General features: G+C 39.4%; 1 protein-coding gene across 17 annotated transcripts in view; it reads left to right on the top strand.

Moving 5' to 3' along the window:
• The window catches only part of KIAA1217 (KIAA1217 ortholog), a 327,102-nt gene that overhangs the window by 205,582 nt on the left and 96,600 nt on the right, over window positions 1-24,920 (top strand). For 9 of the 17 annotated variants that reach the window (XM_015853276.2, XM_015853279.2, XM_015853274.2 and 6 more), the window contains one exon: window positions 24,132-24,212. The exons of 7 other annotated variants lie outside the window; for them this stretch is intronic. In XM_015853276.2, coding sequence (XP_015708762.1) covers window positions 24,132-24,212 — 81 coding nt within the window. Of the gene's footprint in view, window positions 1-24,131; window positions 24,213-24,920 lie in introns of those variants that run through there. One more of the 17 variants, XM_015853280.1, reaches the window with a different exon arrangement.

The raw sequence follows: 24,920 nt of genomic DNA, 5'->3' as shown, positions 1-24,920 counted from the left end.
CCAGAGGGGCCTGAACAGGACTGAGAAGTGGGCCCATGGTGAACCTAATGAGATTCAACAAGGCCAAGTATAAAGTCTTGTACTTGGGCTGGGACAATCCCAGATATGAATAGAGTGGGAGAAGAGCTCATAGAAAGCAGCCCAGTAGAGAAGTTGGACTTGTTCAGCCTGGAGAAGAAAAGGCTCTGGGGAGACTTCATTGTGGCCTTTCAGTACTTGTGCCGAGATCTGATAGTGATAGGACAAGAGGGGATGTCTTCAAACTAAAAGAGAGGAGATTTAGATTAGACATTAGGAAGAAATTCTTTCCTCTTTCCTCAGAGGGTAGTGAGACACTGGCACAGCTGCCCAGAGAAGCTGTGGATGCCCCATCTCTGGAGGTACTCAAGGGCAGGTTGTTTGGGACCCTGAGCAGGAGGATCTGGTGGATGGCTACCCTACCCATGGTAGGGGGTTGGAACTGGGTGGGCTTTACAGTCTTTCCCAGCTTAAGCCATTCGATGACTGTATTGTTCTAAGTCTCTATAGACAGTACATGCTAACCTGACCGAAAGGCAAGATGTGTAAACTGTTATATATCTTAATAGCTTTACAACATTTAGCATTGAAGAGTTGGACTAGTTTGCTTGTTTGCTTTCCCATGCTGAAGTGGTAGTTTCACTTAGAGAAAAAGGAACTGGGGTAATTTGAACATTTTTGCTGCTCTGCGTGCCTTGCAGAGCAGAAGATATAATTTAAAATGGCTATTGTGCTGGAGATTTCTGGAATGTTAGGCACTGCATGTTTGACTTTGGCATTTTCTCATCAAAAACTGAAGTAGAGCACAGGATCTCAAATAGGCTGTTGAGCTCCTGTAAAAATAAGCTGGCAAACAAACCCCCCTAATAAAATGCTGATGCTGGAAAAGAAACAGTCATCACTTTGTAATGTTACTTTTCTCAGCATGTCTCATTTATTTCTGAAAGTAAAAGCTGATGACCAGATAAGCAAGAGCTGTGATGAGGTGCAATCACAGCCTTACTGAGATGGAGTTTGTACCACCAGTGGGTCAGCCGTTCAGCCATGAAACATTCCATGGATGTGGCCAAGTCACTGATGGCAGTGGCTAGAAAATGGCCTTTTACCTAAGGTATCTGTTTCCCTTCTGTGCTCTTGTGATTGTGCTGCGGTGTGGGAGACTCATTTGGGAATCTAGGCTTTTAACTACACTGCAGCCAATCCACTGCCATTTCTCCTGATCATTTTTCTCAAGATGTTTCACTTCTGATTTTTGACCCTATGTGTTTTTTCATTCCAAATCTATATGGCTCCTAGCCACATCTGCAACATTTTCTTAATTATCTGGCATGCTTGCCTTTAATAGGGATTATGTGTTTTTAATGTGTATTGTATTGGATGTTTGTGCAACAGGAAAGCAGCAGGAGGAAATAGGAGTAATGACAGACCAGAAAATAAAGCTACACAGTATTTAGCAATTCACTTTATAAACTACAGTTTTAGTTTAAAGAAATTAATTGTCAGACTCTGTAAAGTACTACCTGCATTGTGTACTACAGTTTGCTCATGGTGACCTGCACAGCAGAACTTCCTTGAAAGGCAAACAAAAAGTGAGACAAGAGAAGCTTGTTCTAAAGCAAACACTTAACAATGCTGAAAATGGTAACTGGTGATGCTGCAGAAGTGACAGCTTCTTTCATGTCATACAAAAACGCTGTATCAGGGAAATATCGTTCTTGGGTCTTTTACCAGTAATGTGTTCTGTGTGTTTTAATAGTGTGGAGATCAGCAGTACCAGTTGGTTGCTGCTGCTTTGTTGCTAAATTCAGTAGCTGTTGTTTCCAAGTGTGGTGTGGTCTCTGCTGCACGTATTTTTAAACTTTTACGTCTTTTAACATCCTTGAGCCTGGCTATCTGAAGGTTACCAGAGTGCAGCACATCCTGTGCTCTGCACTCTCATCATGTCATTGAACTGCTCTGGTGTGCTCAGGCACATTCTCTGGTTGTGCCAGCTTTCCCCCTCCTTCTGAAATGCAGGAGAAGCAAACAAGACTTAATCTATAATGCTCTACTGAGTGAAATTTCCAGAGGGCATTTAAAGACTGTGACAGTGCTTTCATGGCTGTGGCTAAGTGTGACCTCTCATCCTCTGTGGACAAGATTCCTGGTATCCAGTGGTGTTTGCAGAGCTGTGAGGCTCCGTGGACCACACTACTTTGGGTCCCTAAGCTCCATGAGGGGGAAGAAGGCTCTGTGATGCTTCAGCTTATGTGAGCTGCCACTGGAATATTTTTAGGGGACTGTAAAAAGAAATTCCTCAAGTTACACAGAGTTTCAAAACTCAGATAGAGTTGTTTTGGCTTGTTAGTAACGGATGAGATGAAACACAGAATTTTCTAACATTTTCACTCCCTTCATCATCTCAGCAGGAACCCAGCAGGCGGGACATACAGTGATTTGGAAATTTCTGTGTTCGGTTCCTATAACAGCTGAGTCAGCTCCAGGGTTTCTCATGTCTGTGCTTTTAGCTGTCTGTTACATAGGTGGAGATAGGACCGCGAACTGCCAGTGGTGATAATAACGAACATATATTTGTGGCAATTAGATATTGATTTATCTGGAGTTAAGCAGTACTGTTGTTGGCAGGATTACAAGAGCTGGGATGCTTGGAGATTTGACGTTCTTATTGTGGCAGTTGTAGAGCAATACTGGAAGCTCATAAAACTGAAGGCAAGGCGTGTTACTAGACCAATTAAATGCAGTATGTGCTGTGGATACAAATATTTGTGAGCTGTAGTGCTTATTCGGTCATCATTTTTGACCTATCAGTGTGAACTCTGTCGTTTCTCCATCACTTTTTCATGCAGCATAGTCAGCTAGGGAAAACTATGTCAGACATGACCTCAGTTGGACTTCCTAAGTCCTATTCATTGAAACCAATGGTGTCTTACCAGAGTAATGCACAGAAGTTTAATTTTCCTTTCTATAGATGTCTAGAAAGATACAAATAAATAAATAAAAGTGAATCTCTACACATATGTCCTTTTTCTTCTGGTTTTGATACTAAAGCAGAGCTTGGATGAACAATTAGTGTGTCCGGCTGAGTGGCATTTAGTTTAATTACATATTTGCGTGTTGCCGCATCTTTTTGCCAGGATATCACATGGGAAAAGATCTAAGGATTTTTCTGTTAGTTACAGAGCCATAGGAATAGAAGTAAGATAACTTCGTTTACAGCCAGAACAGTTAAAACATAGATAATTTTCAGGCGCTGATGATCAAACCGAATTCTCCCTGACCAGTTTCTAATAAACCCAAGCTTTAGCTCTTCTCTAGTACTGTTTGCTTCACTTTGACATTTTCATTAAGATTAGACATTATGATCTTGCATCACAAAACCTGATCCAAACCCATGCAGGACCTGATTTTGCAGTAGAAAGCTGCTGAGCCCAACTGGTGAGGGGGTTTCTTACTTTCTGTAAATTGAAGAGGAAAATGCACACATTCTGAGCTTTTATTTAATCCTGTTTCACTGTATCACCAGTTTTCAGTGAAGCCAAATTCAGCCAGAAGAGTTGTGCCCTGATACCAGTAAAGAAGGCTGAGCTGGCCCCACACATTAGCTTTTTGTCAAAGAAATCCTCTCATCTCAATCTCAAAAAGGAAATATTAGTAAATAGGCAAGTGACCCGGCAACCTTCTGTGCCCATGTATTTTCTTGCTTTCTTTGCGACTGTTTTCAGTGCACTATGCAACTTTTACATTAATGAAAGCTGTTAGTCAAGTTCCATTGCTTTCTTGAAAAGCACAATGTTTTTATTTGACTTCCCTCCATTTCTTTTGCTGAGCAGCTTAGTTAAAAGGTTGCAAGCCACTGTTTCCTTTACACTTTCTATTATAACTTCTTCTAACGCCACGGCAAAGCTAGTAATAAGTAACAAAGTCATGTACTGCCAACAAATATCAGCTCTTGCAACTCACATTGTTTTGTTAGTTGAGTTTTTTAAAAACCATTGCCTTAAATACTGCCTTTTGTCAATGGCAGAACTGTCAAAATTATCACAAATTTTCTGAACTTAACTGTGCAAGGTGGGAAAAAAATCAATTTATTTAGTCTTTATTCAGCTTATTTATGCACTCTCTATGTTACTAAGCAAAGCTGCTAACATTTATTATTTTCTGAAGATTTTTAATATCAATAGAGAGGTACTGTCCTTCAAAATCCTTATAGAGCGGGGATGTGTTATTTTCCTTCAAAGTGGAGAAACTGAGTCACAAGTTCATCATGGTCAGAGTATAATTACAGCTGTACCCAACCTAGTTTTACTGACTCCACAATCTGTGATCAGTTCATCCTTCTTGTCCTGCTCAGCAGAATAATGTTTTATATTCAGTGTCCCTTCATCACAACGTTATCCTGAAAGTGTTTCTTTATCTGCGGGGTCACACTTGCTTTCAGAAAATTGCTGTGCAACTCAGTAGCTCTACCAGAGCATGAAAAGGACCGAGGCAGCATGAATTGCATCACACTTCAGGCCTGCATTCCTTGTCCTGAGGAGCAGGATAATACTGCTGCTGTCCAGGCCTTCTGTTTTCATCATTCTCCATTTCCTCACTATTAGCTTATGAAACAAATGTTGAAGCTCTTGCTGCTGTATATCCTTTTATCTTATTATTTATAGAGCAACTGTTACTTAAGGTTGTGAAGTGATCATTATTTTTCCCTAGTGAAAAATAAGATCAAACATCAGCAGATGAAGATTTCCAAGCATGTGCTTATGAGTTTGTTCCCAGTGGCTGTTTAAGCTCCCATGGCTCCGTCCTGGCACCCCTTTGGCTTAGCAGCCCCTGCTCAGTGCAGCCTGCTGTGCTCTAGCACAGCACTTCAGTGCACCCACTGGGAATGGTCTGAGAGCTGGCAGACCCTGCTCGATAGATGCTCTTCAGGCTTTAGAAGTCCTGTCAAGTCTACTAAAGCATCTTTTGATCTTTATGGTGGAGCACGTGGTTGCTGAAGGCCTTGTGGGACTTGCTTAATCCTGTGCATCTCCTGAGGAACATGTTGTCCTTGTCACATGTGCTGTGCTCTACATCCTGCTCCCCTCAGTATCCACAGAGAATTTCAGAATGAATACTGTGGCAAAGGACCATTTGTTGATGTTCCCCACTCTGCTCAGGTTGTTCCTCTGACTGCAGCCACTTCCACATAGCCCACACTGGATCACAAGCCCTTGGATCACCCGTTCCTGTCTTCCTGTTCCAGTCTCCCATGGAGGATCTGGCTGGAAACAAAGGTTGTTCTTCCAGCTGGAGTTGGTAGAAGCTGAAGAGCACAATCCATGATCATAGGTCTCCTATTTCTCTAGCTTTCTGGAGTGTAATTACGAGTTGTTGTAGGGCATCTTTTCAAACGTGGCCCTAGCATCGGCAGAAGGGGACGCTGCTTGCTGTGTGGCCCTTTCATGCTCCTAGTAAATGCCACACTACAGTGTCATTGTGCTGTGTTTATTTTAAAAGTCTGAAATGCAGAGCTATGCTGGTTAACCCACCACCTTTGTGTAGTCTGGAAATGTTAAAACTGTAAATTATTATAAACAAAGTGCCTGTGGGGAAGCTTATGTACTATAGTTATTTAAATAGTCCTATAGAATTCTGTCTTAGCTTTGTGCTTGTAGATTGTATATCTGATCAGAGAAATACCCCACACTTCACAGAAGAATAAAGCTATTTTTAACAGATGATGTTATATATAGATAATATATAATAAAACACAAAATATGATAATGCATATAAGCTTTCTAAGTTTGGATTTTAACTTAAAAAATAATTTTAGTTTGCTTCATCTGCTGCCCATATGTAGCTATTTCAGCGAATACACATCACTAAAAGTTTAATTGAATCAGTGCCATAGTATAAATATATAATTGATGTATATGTACGTTTCTCATTCCAATAGCTTCCAAAAGATATCTAAGTGACCATTAGAATAATTTAACAAGAAAAGCATTTTTTTAAAGTGTTGTATGAGATGTAAGTTCTCCCACATAAAGTAGAATGGGCTGGAACTAATTTTCATTGGATGTTTATGGTTAGTGGTCAAAAATTTTCAGTCTGTGCAGAACCATTTCCATACCACTGACCCATCTGTTTTAAAGAGACCTTGTCTTGAATAATACATAATATTTGGTCATTGAGGAGGAACTCCCACAGACCATTGTATATTCAGTGCATCCTTGAAATGTTTAACCTCTGGATCTGAAAGGTTCAGTGTTGCAGTTTCTGGGCATCTTTAGCCCTCTCTGAATATTTTGCCAAAGTAGATAAAGTGCATGCCAAGTAAACTGCTTGTTTCCAACCACAGCCACGAGGAACAAAGTGAATTAAGGCCGGAGCCTAAATTTCTAGGCAGAAGTAATAAAGCTTCTCTTTGTTGAGGTTTTAGATACTGCTTTGTTCTCATATGCCTCAGTGAAAAAAAAGATGTCTTTAAGAAATATATTTTACAAACACTTAATCTTGGTTGCGTCTAATGTCTTTCAATATTTTTAAAAGAAATTCCAAGTGGATGAGTTATTTATGTGTTTAGCTTTTATTTTCCATTATGTCTTCTAATAGATTCCAGATCTCATCCATATTGTAATGGCTTCTGTGTTACGGAGCAACACAATTTACTGGCTGAAATATCCATTTTTCTCACCTCTGACATGAAAGTGTGATAGACCAAAACTATAAATTGTTAGCATGTTTGTGAAAGTCCATCACGTCAACTTGGGTAGCTGCATGCAGACTCCACCAGACAGGAGGAAACCCCGGTGTGCTTTGGCGCACCTGGAAGCATCCTGTTATTCCTAGCATTCAGGTTAACGTACTTGGAAGATGTGGTGATTAAAGGCTGTGAATGGAGAAGTGTTCAGACTTGAATTCCTTTTTACCTCACTTCCCTCAGCCGACATGTTGAAGCACATTGGGAGTGTAATTTTATAGATCTGTCTGAGACCTGCAAGATGGGGATGGATATGTGAGGTGATAGAAAAAACAAGAAGGAACCCAAACTGCTGCATTTGCCCCCCTAGCCTCTTTTCTGTTGCCATTTTGTATTTGGGTTTATTTTTAATGGTGTGGTTTGCTTGAGACTGTGGGCAAAGCAAGTGGCAGGTGACAGAACAGCCCAGCAAGTGGATGAGTCTGAGCTTACAGCATTCTGGAATTGCCACCCTAATAAGTTCCTGCTTTAATTTCTCTCCTCCGAGAGCATAAGCTCCAGGAATTGTACCAGAGCATTCTGCGCTCAAGAATTATTCCATAGAAAATGTGAGAGAGCCTATAATTAAACACTTGTGCACAGAAAGCAGTATTGGAAGAATAAATTTGGTGCCTGTCTCTCCAAAAATGGTTGAAACCGTAAATCATCTATAGAATGGATAATCATAGATAGAACAAACTGTAGCTGCATCTGCTGATTATTTTCTCCTCAACCTCTTGTGTACAATTAAGAATTCAGATTTAACAGCTGGGAATGATTTTCAAATGTTGATCAGCAGCAGAAAGTTCTATTCAGAAACTTCCATCAGCTCTTTTATCTCCACGGTTCATTATTTTTTCTTGAATGGCTGAGAAAAGATAGTACTTGACCCGCTCTGCATTGAGGTAGCGATCATTATGAACTCTGATATGGATTTATGCTTAATGATCCATCGTACGTGGCTGAGTTCAACACCAGACAGACTGAATATCTGTCAACAGGCTGATCTTGCTTTGGTCAAGCAACTTTCATCTGTTAGTATTTTATTTTTCTAGGGAAATGTTTTTCAAATGTTTCTAGTTGATGGTTGTAGTGAAGAAACTAAGATATAAAGCTCGAGTGAGAGCCTGTCAAATTAAAATTAGAGATGATGCTCAAGAGCTATGTAAAAGCTGAGTATTGATATTAATACAATCACCCATCATTATACACTCTGCTTGGTATGGTGTTCTGTGTATAGGTGCGGCAAAGCACTGAGCTGATAGATCTATGTAGACCCTCTGTAGATAACATCTCACATGTCACTGCACCACATGCGTGTGAATTGAAAGCATTTGGCATCTAGGGAGTCAAAAACAGCCCTTCCAGTTTTAGGACTGAGGTTTTATAGGTTTGTGTTCTGTCAGTATTTTTGTATTCTTTCAGTAATTTAATTATTTCTATATATATTTTAATGAGCCAGCAAACAGGTACTGGATCTATTAACTGAATATGTATGCACGTGCACTTACACACTTTCTTTACAAGAAAAAATGTATAACAGGGCTTTGTGGGATAATAGCTCGTCTGCTCTTATGTCATACCGGGTGATGAAAAATTTCCAAAGATAGAGTCATGGACTAGAAATGTTAAAGCCTTCAAATTCAAACAGTGCAAGGGGCCATCTGTACCACTGGACTTCATATTTTTTTTTTATTCATAGATTTACAAAGTGAGTTCTGAGAGGTTGTGTTTGGGTCTTCCTTTGGAGTGCAGCTGCAATGTAATTGTCAGGTTCATATCAGGGAAGAGAGAGCACAGAGGGAAAGACAGCAGTGATGACTGTTTTCAAATTGTGCATTTTTATACTGTGGGAAGAAAGCAATTACAGAAAGGTTACCCTAGCTTATTATTCATGAGGTTTCTGAGCTTTTAAATAAATTGTTGTGCAAATGCTTATAATCTCACCATCTTCTGTCTCTCAGAAGGTGTTCACATCCCCACACATGCAATAGATCAAGCAGACTTCCAAAAATAGGCATACTGTTTGTGCTTGCAGTTCCAGATGATCTTGTTATGGCAACTGGAGTTATCTTTGGTCCTTGTGGATCCTTTTCACACAGTTCCTATTACAGCTGGAAGCTGCTACTGTACTTACAGCCCTCTCCTTTTTGGGCGCCGTGCTTGGGTTTCAAAGCCGAATGCAATTAAGTCATCCTGATTAGATCACTAGAGCCTTTAGAGAAATCTGCTCAGTAACATGCCTGAACTTTCACTATGGTTCCAAATGAATAATTTTTTGGTATGTGACTTCTCTTTGAAATGTGGAGCACTCTCTTTGCCTGAAGGAGTATCTGATTTTGTATAAACATGGAAGGTTTCAGACCATTTGAGGGACACAGTGCAGGATAATTTCAAATGTGTTAAAGGTCTGGAGCGCGTATCTCAGCAGTGTTAGTAACAGTGTTCTGCAGCCGCTTCTCATCTGCTGACAATTTTACAAATCACAGAATTGTAAGAGTTGGAAGGGACCTCAAGAGATTGAGCCTGACACCAAAAAGAGGCCATCTCAATCAACTTGACTCCCATGCTTTTGATGTTTATAAACAGTGATGGGACCCTTTCTCAACCTTCTCTTCTCCAGGCTGAACAACCCCAAGTCTCTCACAAGTACAGGTAATGCTTCAGGCCCCTTCATCATCTTTGTGGTGCACCAGTGGCCTCTTTCTAGGAAATTTTTGTATGGGGGAGCCCAGAACTGGACACAGCACTCATGATGTGGCCTCATCAGGGCAGTGTAAAGGAAGAGGATCACCTCCCTCAACCTGCTGGCCACGCTCTTTTTAATGCTATAAAATACTATTACAGGATACTATTGGCCTTCTCAGCCACAAAGGGCACACTGCTGCTCATGACCCACCTGTTATCCACTAGGACCCCCAGGTCCTTCTCTGCAGAGTTCTTTTTCAGCAGGTCAGCCACTACCTTGTACTGACGCATGCAGTTATTTCTCCCCAAGTGTAGGACTCTATTCATGCTCTTGTTTAGCTGCATCAGTTTCTTCTCTGCCCAGCTCTACACCCTGTCCAGGTCTTGCTGAATGGCAGTCAGCACAGACTTTTGGTGTGTCAGCCAATCCTCCCAACTTCCCATCATCAAGTTCATTGATGAAGATGTTGAACAAGACCACACCCAGCGCTAACCCCTGGTGAACACCACCAGTTAAAGATCTCCAACTAGAGTTTGTGCCATTGATCAGAACCCTTGAAGCTCTGCCAGTCAGCCTGTTCTCAACCCAGCTGACTGTCCACTCATCTATCCTGCACCTTCTAAGCTTCATTACCAGGTTGTTGTGGAAGAGAGTGTCAAACACAGTTCCTCTTCCCTAACACATTTTATAGGGCCTTCCAGGAAGCACTGTCTGAGAACTGTCACTCCTGTGTCTTTACTGTATGTTGCCCTGTGTGCATTCGGCACTAGGTATAAAGTCTTTAAGTGCATCTTCACACTGCCAAGTGCCTGTGTTCCTGTGATGCACCAGGTGCCATCAGAGTAGTAACCAAACGTTGTCAAGGATTGTGCATTGGATATTGAATAGTCTCAGTGCAACAGATAGCTTTGGGGTATCAATTACTAGCAAATGTGAATCCTTGAAGAAAATACTACTTTACTTTGAAATTATGGACAGTTTTGCATGCTGAGTGCCATCTGCTTTCTTTGGCAACCTCTGCTCTCATTGCAGTAGTCCTTAGGACAATCAACATACGATATGGGAATGGACAGCCACCAGATTCATGGAACGGATTTACTTTTATGTCTCCATGTAGGTAAAACATGGACTTAAAAATACAGGGAGCAGATTGAAAGTAATGATGATGAAAATGCAGATAGAAAACTGTGAAGACAAAATATACAGAAGAAATCCCCTAAGCATCTGATACTCTCAGCTGTGCCTCCACCTACTTGATGGTAGTTGGCTCGTTTCTTGAGAGCGCCCTGAGTTTGTTTTTGTTTGTTTGTTTTCAGTGCTAGAAATTCAGAGAGTTACAGAAGACTTAATCACAGCCCAAACTGAGTTAGGCCAGCAGAATTAGGCTGCTTGAAAATATTCAAGAGCCAAAATATGTCTCTGAGCTCACCAACGTTGTTGTTTATAGCTCATTCTCAGTTTAGTAAATAGTAAGCAGCTTTTTTTCTCTGCTAAGATCTGAATACTTACTGGCAGGTTGGACCTGTCTTGTTTAGTCCTGGGTAAAGCAAACAGTTGCAGCTCAACCTTAAATAGTGTAATGGGAACTGTGTGCTGTATTTAGCAAGTAAATAAAAGCATGTTCATGAGAGACCTCAAAATGGCCACTGAAAATTCAAAGTAAAGAATGGTAATTGTCCACATTCTTTCTTTTATTTCCTGGGGCATCAAACTAATAATTGATAGTTAACAGCAGGCTGACATTTTGGAGGATTTTTGTTTTAGAAGCCAGGTTGTTAAAGCTACTTATTTGCAGAGTTCCAAGCCTTTGTTTGCAGTTCACAGAAATATAATGTTACTGCTTTATGTTTTACATAAGCTTTGTGCCACTGAATTCAACTATATGAATAGTTGACTTCTTCCTTCCAGCAAAATGTGTCCTTCACAGAAAGCATTTTTTTTGTGTGCTTTTCTGAAGCATTCCAGTTAACATAAGAAAATCAAGAAATGGAATGATAGCCTGAAACATAGTTGGCAACATTTTAGACTTTAGTGCTGAAATGCATTTCTTTTGCAGTAAGTTTACTAAAATGCCTTTCTTTGCAACCACAGTGCCATAAGAATGCTGTGGTACTTGTTCTGGAGGTCATATTTATTAACAAGAAAATAGTAATTGGAAAAGAGATAAAGCATGGTCTGTTGCTTTAGAAATTATTCTTTGAATTGGCCAATTTTCAACTGTAAGGAGCTCTCAAAGGATTTTATCCCTCATACCTTTTTTTTTTTCTTCCCAACAGCACACTAGTAAAAGGGTTCTTGTGAAGCTTCTGTATTTCAATAGACAGAGGAAATCTAAATTGCCTCTAGGCATTTTCTTACCTCTAATGAATTAAGCCTGATCCAGAGTGTATACACACAGAATGGAAAGATACAGTTTGGAATTGTGTTTTGCTGTTAAGGTACAGGATGTTGTGAAATAGCAGATTCAGGCATTAGGAATGCAGCACTTTGAGGTGGTAGGTTGTGACTGTACTTGCAGCAATCTGCATAACATTTTCTGCAGGTCTTTATCAGTTAACTTTTATTGCTATTTCATTTCCCATGATGAAGAAGTGGAATAACTCTTTCTGTCAAAGAAAATTGTCCCTGTAAGTTATGTTGCTCCAAGAAAGAGTTGCCCTGTTGGATCTTGCTATTCCATGTCTACCATAAAGACTTTTATGTTTAGAGTGTTACTGCAGAAACTGTCGAGTTGGATGCTTTGTTTTTCCCTTCTTTGTGCTGCCCTCAGTTTTAATGGAACAGTGTATGACCACAGAGAAGATGGACTTTATCTTACCTGAAAGTGAATTTATCCAGTGCTATAATATATTGTGATTGCACTATTAAGATACTATTTTATTCAGAAAAGAAAATATTAAAAACACTCAAAAAATATCAGACAGTTTATAAGATCCGTGTGAAAGGTAAGTATGGTCTGGATCAGCTGTTCTGAGCTATTGCTCTTGAAGGGTTTGATGGCACTCTAAGGGAGAGATGTGATTCATAACATACAAATGACTTCCTGCGTGTAAATTAGAAGTTACCTCTATTCCATATATTTCTGTTTATTGTTTTTCCATATCAGCACTTGCAATGTTTGATGTGTGCAGTGCACACAAGTACAGCTGATGCAGTGCCATCACAGGGGCCTGAAGTGAAAGAGTGGTATGCAGTGGAGTAGAGCTCCTTGCTTCTCCTAATGATCTGCCCTGTTTTGATATGAGTCAAGTGTTTGGAGATCTGGAAAAAACTGTTCCTTGCTGATTTCCCTTGTTGCAGTGAACACACAGGCTTAATGATGTGTTGCTGTATAGACGAATCCCATGAAAGCGGGTGAAGGGTGCTTTCAGGACCTGTGTTCCATAGATCCTTCACTGCTGGTGGCCTCCTGCAGAGTGCCCAGCATGGAGCAATTTGGGAGAGCCCCGCAGCTACCTTAGCTTATCAGAGCCACAAGATGGGTTTTATGACCACAGCTTTTAGCGGCTGAGGATGTTCAAAGTGGCTGGCAGCTACTTGCTTTCAACATCTCTGCAGCTGAAATCAGGCGTATCCCATCTCCTGATGTGTGGTCCGGAGTTTGGAGGCTCATCTGGAAAGTGGTTGGTTCACCTTGTGAAGGTTAGCAGTTGGTAGGGCTTTGTTTGTTTGCTTATTTGACAAAACAGCAGGAGTACGCAAACTTGTTGCCTGCTACTTGGACCATGTTTGTAACACATCTTTCTCAGTTCAAACACAGTAAATACAGCAGCTGGTGTTGCAGGCTTTAATAATCCACTATCTATCTACTTCCAGAGGAGATCTTTCAAAGGGTAAGTACTGTTATGGGGGTTTTGTTCTATTTTAAATGCTATCTAACAAGGACCCATTCTGGACTGTACATTGTCATTGTCTGCCTAATATTTACTAAGGCATAAAGGGAGTTTAAAGTTGCACACTTTCAGAGAACATTTTCTTCCAAGTTTCCATTAAATGTTCCATGTAAACAAGACATGCAGGCTCTGTTAGCGAGGTTGAAGGAGTTTGTGATGTGAGAGTGTAATGTCTACAAAATACTTTTAAGGATATCAGATGTTTTGGGGGTGAAAAATATCTACTTCATTTTAATTTGATTTTCAGGGGAAAAAAAAAAAAAAAAGCAAAAGAGTATATAGCTAATTTAGAAACACTTTTTTGGATGTTCTTCACTTGCTTTTCTTTCTCCATACTATTTAGTTGTATGCCTTTCTTTCATAGCTCTTGATAGAACAGTATCAGTTTTTCTCCTATGCAAAAATGCCTTAGTTGTTTTAAGTACTGCTGGGAAGCTCTATCTACCCTTTTTAGTCATTTTTTAAAGAATGGTGTATCTTTTTAGTGAAGAGATAATTTTTAGAGCTTTGAACCATTCATTAAAAACAGTCACATCAATCGTATTCCTAACCTAAAATTTCTCCATGGGAATTTTCCTAAAAGCTTCCCCTTTTTCAGACAAATAGACTTAAGTGAATTTTATAAAAAAAGATATTGGATATTAGGAAAGAATCTAAGTGGTCACTTTTAACAACAACAAATAGTCCATCCATTCACATCCCAGAGGGTTACACTGAATAATACATTTCTTAAATTACATCACTGAATTAGAATAGACAATTAAATATTGTTGCTACTGGCTATTTTTGCTGTGCTTTGCTGTCTTCTCCTATTAGAGCTCTATCAGGGATATATATGTAACATGAAATTATTTATTATTAGCTCCTAAAATAATCAAATGATTAGTTCTTTTTAGAATTCAGTGTTCCTCGTGGAGTACTGAACATAAACGTATCTCTTTCAGCAGCACTGTGTGACTTGTGCCATTGCCTTATTGGATGCTATCAAAATCAGTAGCCACTTTTTAAGTCCCCGAGATAAGCAGAACAGAAAGCACAGTCAATCCATGTGGAAGCAGGTATAATCATCCACTAGATTTTTTCTTTCCACTTGGCTTTCTAATGCTACCTAACCTTCAGTGAACTCCTTTAACATCCGCTTTCATAGAATTCTCTCTCTTACACCTTCATAGATTGGGGTTTCTGTTTGATTTTTAGAAATGGAAAAATAATTATGCTTCTGAGAATTTCAATAACTAAAGAAAATGACTGACAGTGGAGATTCGTTTAAGAGGGTTCATTGGATATTAGGGTAACACAGTCAGTGTGAATAGAAGTCTGCAATGTTTCACTGTCTTCATAAGGATTTAAGTATTCCCTCTTCAGTTGCTCAGATTAGATTCTCTCTTCAGTTTCAAATTACATTGCCCAGAGCTTCTAAGATTTTTAAAAATTTAGAAGTTCATAGAATCATAGAACTGTTTGAGTTGGAAGGGACCTCAGAAGTCACATAGTCCAACTCCCTGGCAGCAAACAGGGATGTCCACACTAGGTCAGTTGCTCAGAGCCTCATCCAGCCTGACCTCAAGTGTCTCTAAGCATGGGGCTTCTGCCACCTCTCTGGGCAACCTGTGCCAGTGGCATACCACCCTTACTTTATGTTGTGAAAGACAAGTAGAGTAGTGTAGCAGGGCTATATTGTACTGTTGTATCTAGTCTAGTATACAGTGTAGTAGTAGCAGTAGTATCTCAGAATCATAATTCCTCTCAATCAGAATTGATGCAAGCTGCAAATAAGAAGGTAATCCTTTTAGGAAAAAAAATGCACTTCCACAATGCACATTTACGTGTTTGATCTCTCAGTTGCATCAGAGAACATGAGGTCTTGGTGTTTGGAAAAAAAGAATGTGTGTTTCACTGTCTGGCCGATAAGGATGTGTGTGCGTATATATACTAATATATATGTACAAAAAAGTAAATAAGCTATGAGAAAACATTACAGAAATGAAAACGTACATTGTTTTCACTACATGTCCCTCAGGCATCCATGAGCTATACCTATTATCTATCTCTTAGGTTTACTTTATTTTTGATAATTTTTCAATTGTGAGTGGTGCTGACAGTTGTAATTATAAAGAAAGATTTTCAGTGAACAAAGATATTAAAAAGTAAGGATCCCAGCTTGAGAAAGGCATAAGCATCTGAAGAGAAGACACAAACAATACAAGAAAACAAGATTTTAGAAAGCCATTTCTCTTCTTAGGACTTGAGGGTATGGAATTGCACATTCCTTTCTACATGAGCGTATTGTATTCCCTCCCCCACTTTTTTCTCCAAAAAACCCTAAACTGTATTGCAAATTATTATCCACTGGCGCAGGGCCTAGACCCCTTACAAGTTGGAAACCTTTTTATATGCTGTAGATTCTTTTCAGTTTTAAAGCCCTGTGTTGGCTTGTGAACAATAATGACGTCAACTCTTGAAATCCAACTCGAGCTCTATAGCCTGTTCTGCAATTCCTGTAAAGCCAGTAGCATTCATGTATTGTTTCCAAATGGGATAGATTTGAACTGACATTTCTGATGAATGAGCTGACATTGTGGTTTGTTTATTATTGTTTTTTTGTTGTATCCCTTAAATGTGAGTGGCTAATTCTGAGAAGTATTTTTTGCAATATGTAATGAAACATTGCGGTGGGAATGACATACAATATGGGAATTTGTCTCTCTCTATATAAATCCGAATCTGAAATTAATATTTAAGTTTCTTTATCAATATAAATGTAGAGTGTCATTTTACAATTGCGATGTCAAGATAATTTTCCATAAACAAATGTTGGCTGGCATTAATTAGTCCCTTCTGTCATAGCAGTGATATCTGATTGTATTAAAACCAGGATTTACTTAGGCCCTTGCATAAATCATTGTTTATATATAGAATTATACATACTTCTTATTTATCTCACTGATATGAGGTAGCTGATATTATGAGGTGATAAGACTGACTTATTTAGCTGGATTACACTCTAATTATTCTATATGCTATTCAAGTATAAGCTGGTATATGCTTCACAAAGGCATTTCTGTACTTATATCTCCCCTGTAATTGTGTAGATGACAGCTGAGTGTCTAAAAAAGAGGTGGAAGTTAATAAATTCAAGACAGGCAGGTTGTTTATATTTGATGTCCAAAATTTTAGGTGTTCAAAGAAAAAATCTAATAGAACCTTACTACTGTGCTGAGGATCCATGACCCTTAGAAGAGGTTAAGAACAAACTTAATGCGGTATATAAATGTGATACTTTTCTAAGGAAGGTTTTCCCTGCAGTGTGCTGGAAACTGCTCATGAGTTAATTGTTTCTGAAATCTTGTAAGGTTGATCGGTGTTGTGAACTGTTTTACACGATGGGCCAAGGGCAGGAAATGTGGTTTTACTAAGGACAGAAATGGGAACCAAAGCTTGGTAGCTCTCAGGCCGTGGAAAGCTGAGACTGAACATCTTTCCAGAACTGCTTAAACTGAAAAGGATTTGGAATTTTGGAGTGTGGGATTCAATTATAACAACTTTGGAAGATTGCTGCTGTGAATAACATACAGTACGTAAGCAGAACAATTGACCCATTTCTCTGTAGTCAAGGGAATTATGGTTGGTGAAAGTTTTTGGGGAGTGCTTTAGTATATTCGAACTAATTAATAAATGAACACCTGACAGTGAATAGTTTTGCCACTACAGTTCTGCATTGATTCATCTTACCAAGATCACCCTTGATTAGTGTTCTCCAAGTTACTTCTCCACTTAAAAGAGTTTAAAAGAGCTTAGGTCTATTGAAGCACATAAATGAAGTAGTTTCTGGCTTTCCGTATGATCTGAGCACAAGTGCAGAGTACTGGGTATAGTTTTGTAACATCATGATGCAGGTAGGTATTATAATTCACAAGCTCTTGCTTAAAATTTCAAGGTCGGTAGTTAAATTGTAGTTGTTGGCAGATACCTGCAGTAGCCATAATTTAGTTGTTAAAAAACCTGATGTTGTTATGTCTTATAAAGGAGAAAGATGGAACATAATTTGTGTAAAGCCACGATTTTTGTCATGCTCTTCTATATCTTCTTCTTTTGGGTGAGGAGGGAAGAGCAACTCCTGCAACTTTGATTAGTTTGAGCAGCTTTTATAAGGTTTAATTGGAAGAATTGATTACTGCCTAGAAAATCAGGTACATTTAATCAACAGTGAAAGCCAAAATGAAGTTTAAAAAGAAAGAACTCATAAAAGAAACATTACCATTCAGTCTGAGCAATGGAAGAAGACAAGGCCATGCACTTCCCTGCATTTCAGAAGATGTTTTACTCTGTAGACCACCAGTTGTCATTGCATTCACCATACTGTGCTTTTTCATGGTGATTGTTGTATGAATAACCCACATCAGTGAGTTCAAATGAAGTTGAGAGGAAAATGCCACAGAAAAGTGAGAAAAAGAAAAACCAGTATTCTTTAAACAACATACTTTTTCTATTATTCTTTCCTTCTTTTCAGAATTCTGGAGACAGCTCATGCTTTATTTTTGTTCTTAGGTCATCAGTTCTTTCTTAATTCTCTTATAGAGATTTATAATCATTTTTTGTTGTTTATCTTCACTGATGTATTGTGATTCCAAGAAGAGATGATAGTGATAGGGAGAAGGGAATGAGTAATAGGGGAGACAGACTGTTGGAAACAAAAATAGTATGTTTAATTGACGCAGTTACTAAAAGTGAAGCAGTTACAATAAGAATTGTAGAGAATATTCTTGCCATTTAACTTAGAAAAGTTTAGTGTCTGAATCCATGTTTAAACTGCCAGATACTTCAGCTATGATACATAGATGGCTCTAAAAGTAATTACTTCTATTTATTTCCATGGAAACTACAACAGATACAAAAAGCACAACGCTATTATTTGATGGAGCAAATTCTCCACTACAAAACACCATTTTTCAACAGTCACCACCATTAGCTATGCATTTTCACCAGCAATGAACAAGAGACTGCATGCTGCACATATAAAAATCTGCACCCTCAGAGGTGACCCACTGTTTCACAGCTGATATGAAGATGTCATCATTACTAGGAAAATCAGCCCAAATGGATGGTATTTAGGAAGCACAAAACCCAGACAATACAGTAGGTGTGATAGGACAGTCCAGCCAAGATTGGCAATGTGCTCCACAGTCTTCAAACTGGTATGGGACCTGGCATTATTGTGTTGCAAGAGAAAGGCTGTCTTCTTCTCTGGCCTGACTCTGGAAGTTTGAGTGTTCAGTTAGACAGCATTGTGATGTAGTGATCAGAGTTGATGTTTGTCCATATTTCAGGAAATCCAGATGGATCACTTCTTCCCTATCCCAAAAGACCGTACACATCATTTTGACCACTGAGGGCTGCATCTTGAATTTATTCTTCAATGAGAAATTTATATCTTGCCTCTCCACGGACTGCCTATAGTGGTGATGCCACATCTCATCACCAGGAATGATGTGATCCTGGAAACCACCACAGTCAGCCTTGCATTGGTTCAATAGGTCCTGACAAACTTGCATATGATCTTCTTTCTTTGTGAGCATTTGTGGGACCCACCTGGTGCAAACTTTGCAATATTCCAGCATTGCCACTATCATTTCCAGTGCATTGAAGCTGATATTCAGCTCTGTACACAGTTCCCTGGTCATAATTAGTGTGGATGAGCTGATTGAGACACTTTCCCTTTTGTGGTGTAACAGCTGTGCATGGCCACCTGGAACATGGCTTGTCTTTCACATCACTGTTGCCACAGCTGAAATGCTGCACCCACCACCTCGCTGTGCTCATATCCACTGTTTGGTCTCCATAAAGCTTCAACAATCATCAGTGAACATCAGTGGGTGCCATTTTGTCCACGCCTTTGCTTCATACACATCCAACTGCCCCTCTGCTGCCATCTGTCACATGGCAACAAAATGTAATGGAATATTGGTGGGAAGGTTCAACCTCTACTGCCATACCATCAACATCTGCCACTGATATGATCCAACGTAAAGAAAACAAGAGGCATTACTTTTGGAGTAGCCCCTGTTTCTTTGTGATTTAAAATGTCTAATCTAACCCTTACTTTAAGGTTGGTTATTTCCCTTCAGATCTTGCTGGGATTAATGGCTGTGACACAATATTTTCTTTACTGAGAAAACTAACAACAGAGAGGAGATTCTTTTTCACTTTTTTTGTTTTGTAGGAATTTTCAAAAATACAGTTTGCCAAGGTAATAAACGTCATTTTCAGCCATAACGTTCAATGAGTGAGAGCCAAAGAAGTATGAGGGATGCTGTAGCTTTAGAGCCTGCTTAAAATAGTAAATCCTGAAACACAAGAAGTCCTACCATTTCCTGTGGCCCTTTTGCTTTGTTCTCCTCCCTCTAACTGCATTCTCTGTTTACATTTGACTGGTCTTTTTGTTTCTCTGCTTCCTTTTTGGACCCTTCTGGCCATCTCCACTTTTTCAGCAGTTGCATACCTGTTTCCTGCAGGTTGCTTGTTGTTAACCCTGTAATTGTCTTTTCATGTGATAAAAGACTTCACCCTTTCCCCTTTTTGACAGATATTTGTGCACTTAAAAGTTCTGTCAGAAGAATGCCTGTGGCCTGAATCAACTGAGTTACCACCCTGATGTTTTCCCAACCCATAACTGTTGAACAGTATCACTTTCTTGTATCTTCCCTACAGAACCATTGTGCATAGGAAATAAGCAGCTGATCCTCATTTCCTTTCCTCATTCTCAAGCTGCTTAAGAGGACTTCTGAGTCAGCATCGCATTTTGTCATGTATCATCATCTACATACTCATCTCTAGCCTGTTGTGCTTTATCATTTATCTCCAGCATCATCTGATTGCATGTCTCTGCAGGATCACCCAGAGATGTAAGCCTAGGAAACACTAATTGGCACTGTAACGTCCTGGCTAACCTGACTTTACTTCATACCAAACCTCTGTGCACGTCTCTGATTTTAGCCACTTCTCATCCTGTCAGCTATGTCATCTTTCTGAGCGACCCATGATAAATGTAGTGCGTTTAATGTATTCTTCCTTTGTAAAAACTACCTTTTTGAAATCCATCAGGAACATAAATCAAGGGACTATTACACACACTGAAAAAGAAAGAAAAAAAGAAATAAAAAAAAAAAAAGCAGCAGCCTAGCATTCTCCCCAGTTTGTCCACTTTTGCAGCACTGCCAGTACCTCAATGAAAGGCACTTTGAATTGTATCAGCACTGTCAGCAAGAATTGCAGGGCTGCATTCCTGCTGTGGGAGCACACTGCGCTCCCAACACCATTCTGTGACATTATTTCAGGCTGACTCAGGGGGACAGATGTCTCCTACTAAATCATCAACACGAGTGTCTCAAGCATCTGCTTTTTCCTTTGGAGACTTAACGTTTCAGTGTTCAACAGGCCTGATCCTGCTTAAAGTGGTGAATACTTTCCTTTGATCTGCTTAGCAAGCAGATCTCACAAGGCAGGGATACTGTTCATTCACCTTTGTTTTGAAGGGCCTGGAATAATGACCAGCACGGTCAGTCAGCCTCAAGATATTAATCCTTGTCCTCCCTCAGTTACTGCATGCTAACCCTTTGAGAACTACCTTACAGCAGTGTTCACCAGACATTTCTTAGGGCTCAGTTTGATGACATTCCCCGCATTCCTGGCATCTTTGCTTTCCTCTGATGACTCTTAGCTTTCTACACCTTTTCCCAGGGCAACGGCTCACTCTATTTAGGTTTAAAGTTCAAAAGCAACATGTTTGGCAGCTGTTTCCTTTCTCCATGGTACTTTTCTCATTACAGCAGATATTGACTCCTGAAATAACTTTTTCTTCATGTAGCATTCCATCCTGCTTGCACCTACTGTTAGTGAATCTGTGCAAACATTCATTAGCTGGATGTGGTGTCTCAAGCTAAATCTTTCGCTCTTCTCCTTGGCCTTTAACGTTTTCAGAAGAAATTACTTAAGCTCTATTGTCGATTTTCTCCATATCAACTTTCTACTTGCCTGTATTTATTGGTTTCTTTCATGTTAGCCCAACATTGACAAGAGTTGGTACCACTTGTGTTTATTTTATATTAACAGAGCAGCAATCTCTGTTCTGAGGGCCTTTGGTGACAGACAGCTAAAACCCCTGCCACTGTCCAGCTCACTTGAACTCACCTCATGCTGGTGAAGCTGGTCAAGTGTGATTCATTCAAACCAGCTGAGGATCTGCTCTCATGTCCGGGATAGAAGGTCCTGCATGACTCAGTTTAGTAGGAGGTGCAGGATCCTTCCTATTGGCCACCAGAGGTTGCTCAGAGCACATTAGCTGAGTGTTCAGTGCCGTACAGCTCTTTAATTCTTGAGTCCCATCCAAGGTTTGTTAATCCTTTGTGAAATTTGCTTCCATGTCCTGTTTTTCCCCTTGTGTAGGTTATTCTCTCTGATGCCTCGCATCTCTGAGGTGCATTGATGGAGTCACCAAGGGAAGCTGGAGATGGGACTTGTCACAGGAACCTGTCCCTTGGATGCGGAGATTGCAGCCCTTGCTGCATGTGGAAGTTGCTAAGTTCTTTTTGAGTTCATTTCCCATCATTGTGTGCTATATATATCCACAGGCATGCCCACAGTTGTTGGGAAAAAAAAATAAAATACAAACTCCTCTACAATCTAGAAGCAGAGGAAGAAATAGATCATTACTGTTTTCCCTCTTTGCTCTTTGAACACCCTTGAGGTCATCAGACTGCTGATGAAGGCATCGATGTGGTGTCAAATTTGGAAAGGAACATAGGAAGTTAAGAAGTATTATGGAAAGTTCCAAATGAGGCCATGCTTCAGGTTTGGAGTCAGACCCAACTATCATCAAATTTCATTCATAATAAGGTCTTTATGTGTGTTGCAGCATTGGACTTGATTATATTTCTCCCATGTGAGCATGTTTGGATCTTCTTTAGGTGATCCAGAGTTGGCTGTATAGCATCAAGGAGGTCTCTTTTGCCTCTTGGTGCAGAGGTTGATGTTCTGCTGCACTGCTGGTATCATTCTGTGTCTGGGTGTGGTTCATTTTTTCCTGTCAGACTGTGTTTATTCAGAGATTGCTAATTCTTAATCCTGCATCGTATGCAGCACCGTAGGATTTTAGAATGACTCTGGTAAAAGGAGAGAGTGACTTCTAGACCTAGGCAGACCAGTTTCATGTATTTTAACTATGAATCTTCATCAAACTATTCGCTTTAGAATTAAAATAAATGCATTGTTGTAAGAGGTGGGGAAAGAGTAATATTTTCCCTGGATTAGGGATGGGGTCCCACATTTCCTACTTTCTTTTGGGAGTAGGAAATTCCAGAGATTATAAATTATAATTATAAATGTACCAATTATAAATGCATGAAAAACCATTAGCAACGGACTGTTTTGTCTTTGTGATTTGGAACTGGAATTTATCCAGTTGTTGCCGGAAGGCTACATTTAATTTGTACTGTGTTTGCATAAATGGCATATTTGTAAAAATCACATTTTACTTGAACAATTGTAAATGATGCGTTTATCACAGGGAGAACAATGATCTATTGTTCTGTTGAAATAGAACAGTACTGCCCTTCTAAACTATCCAATGGCAAATCATGAAAAATTTGAGTATATGTACTTGAATGTCGCTTATCTTGTCCCCACAATCAACACTCATATGCTCATATTCCATGGATGTGTAAAACTCAAGAGATACTTTGAATTTCTCTCTTAATCATGTTGGCATTATAGTTACTTGCTAAGTAAAGTTCTTTAACAATGATGCCCTTGTTTATCAGTGCAGTGGCACTCCTTTGTCCAGTGCAAATAGTTACATGTTGTAGTAGGACAGTAGCTGATGGGAGCATGGTGCTGGCTGAGGGGAATCCAGTGCTTGGAGACAGTTGTTCAGAGCACTATATGCAATCTCCTCCACCCTGCAGGCAAATGGAGTCTAAGCAGAATATAGGACTTCCGCCTGTAAGGTCTCAAGCATCAGTGGGCAATTTGCCCTCCAGTTTGCATCTTATTCATTTGTTTGGAGAATGATACTTGTTGATTTGAGGTTGTTGTTTTTTGGTGATTTTTTTTTTAATAGGTTTTTGTTTGTTTTGCTTTTAAACCCATTTAGCACATCTTTACAGTCTGTGCTCTTTAAGATCAGATGTAGAATACTTAAGAGAGACATAATTGGAGAACGCTTCTTAGTTCATACCATAGTTTACCTTTTATTCTTTTTTAAGTTGGGTTAATCAAGAGTAATGTAATATTGCTAAATTGTGCTGTGGTAAGTGAGAAACCCATTCTGTAGTACAATGACTGCTGCTAACTCTGGCCAAGAATTGTATCATTCCTTTGAAAGAACGCATATTTTACAATTTCTTGTCAGATACAGTTGCTAGATATATTTTTAATCTGTGTAGCTAAACTCTCTGCCATTAACTTTTTTATTAGCAAAAGCATTCTCAGCCTCTTTGACTTACCACCACATGTACCGTATTTGAATTGAGTCCAGAAATAGGTTCTGAGAGTATTGCATATTAAGCATTGAGAGAACGTGTTGTTCCCTAACACATATGCCTTTCCTTTATTCTTCTTCTCTTCTCTTCTCTTCTCTTCTCTTCTCTTCTCTTCTCTTCTCTTCTCTTCTCTTCTCTTCTCTTCTCTTCTCTTCTCTCTCAGTATACCTTCAGTATGTAGAGGTTGTTCTCTTTTAATTCTGTTGTTCTCCTTTTCCCTTTCCTGTTAACAATTATCTCTCCCCCTACCCTTCTTTTCTCTCTTTGATCCACAGGTTTTGCAGTGCATGTTGGTCTCCCTTCATTCAGAACTTGACATTCAAAGGTACTTGATGAAAATTGAATCCTCTCAGAGAGTTAGTACTTTATTTTTTTTCTGCACTCTGCTGTGGATTGAGTTTTGTTACCTTTTAACTATGTGTGGTTTGCATCACAACTAGCGCTCTCAAATAAATACAGATCTGCATGCTTTTTCCCTCTGAAAGTGGTATCATTCATATAGATTAATTGCATATGGGAGTGTGATGCATGTGCATCCTTTGATGATTTTTTAATTCTGACTTTTCCTTTAATGGCATGATAGATACAAAGTCTACACTCTTATTTCAGATAGATGTTTTGAAACCCAACAAATTCAGTGGCAGGTCTTAGTCGAATCAGATCCCTACCAGCTGACCCAATTCTAATTTTATGTATGTATTTATTACAAAAGTAAAGTTTCTGCAAAGTTGAGGTCAGATCTGTGGATGCAGAAGTAAATATTTCTGTATTTGATGTGCTAAAAAGCTTAGTTCTCAACTTGCAAATTGATCTTTTTATGAGAATTTAAGTTGAAGGTTAACACTGGCTGGATACTCAAGTGGGATAAAGGCTGGAGAGCAGTATAGAGGGACCAACTGAAATATAAATTAACATTTAAAAGAGCCCCAATGTAGAATATGCTGATGTTGTTTTACATATGCTTCCGCATCTTGGGGTTGTACTTTCCTTGTCTATAGTCAGCCCTTGCTGTCATGCAGATTCGGAAGTGTTTCTCTATATCTTGCATTACAATGTAAGGCGGG

Source organism: Coturnix japonica, chromosome 2, assembly GCF_001577835.2.
Source record: "Coturnix japonica isolate 7356 chromosome 2, Coturnix japonica 2.1, whole genome shotgun sequence".
In the NCBI taxonomy this organism is placed as follows: Eukaryota; Metazoa; Chordata; class Aves; order Galliformes; family Phasianidae; genus Coturnix; species Coturnix japonica.
This window is presented reverse-complemented; position numbering and strand designations above follow the sequence as displayed.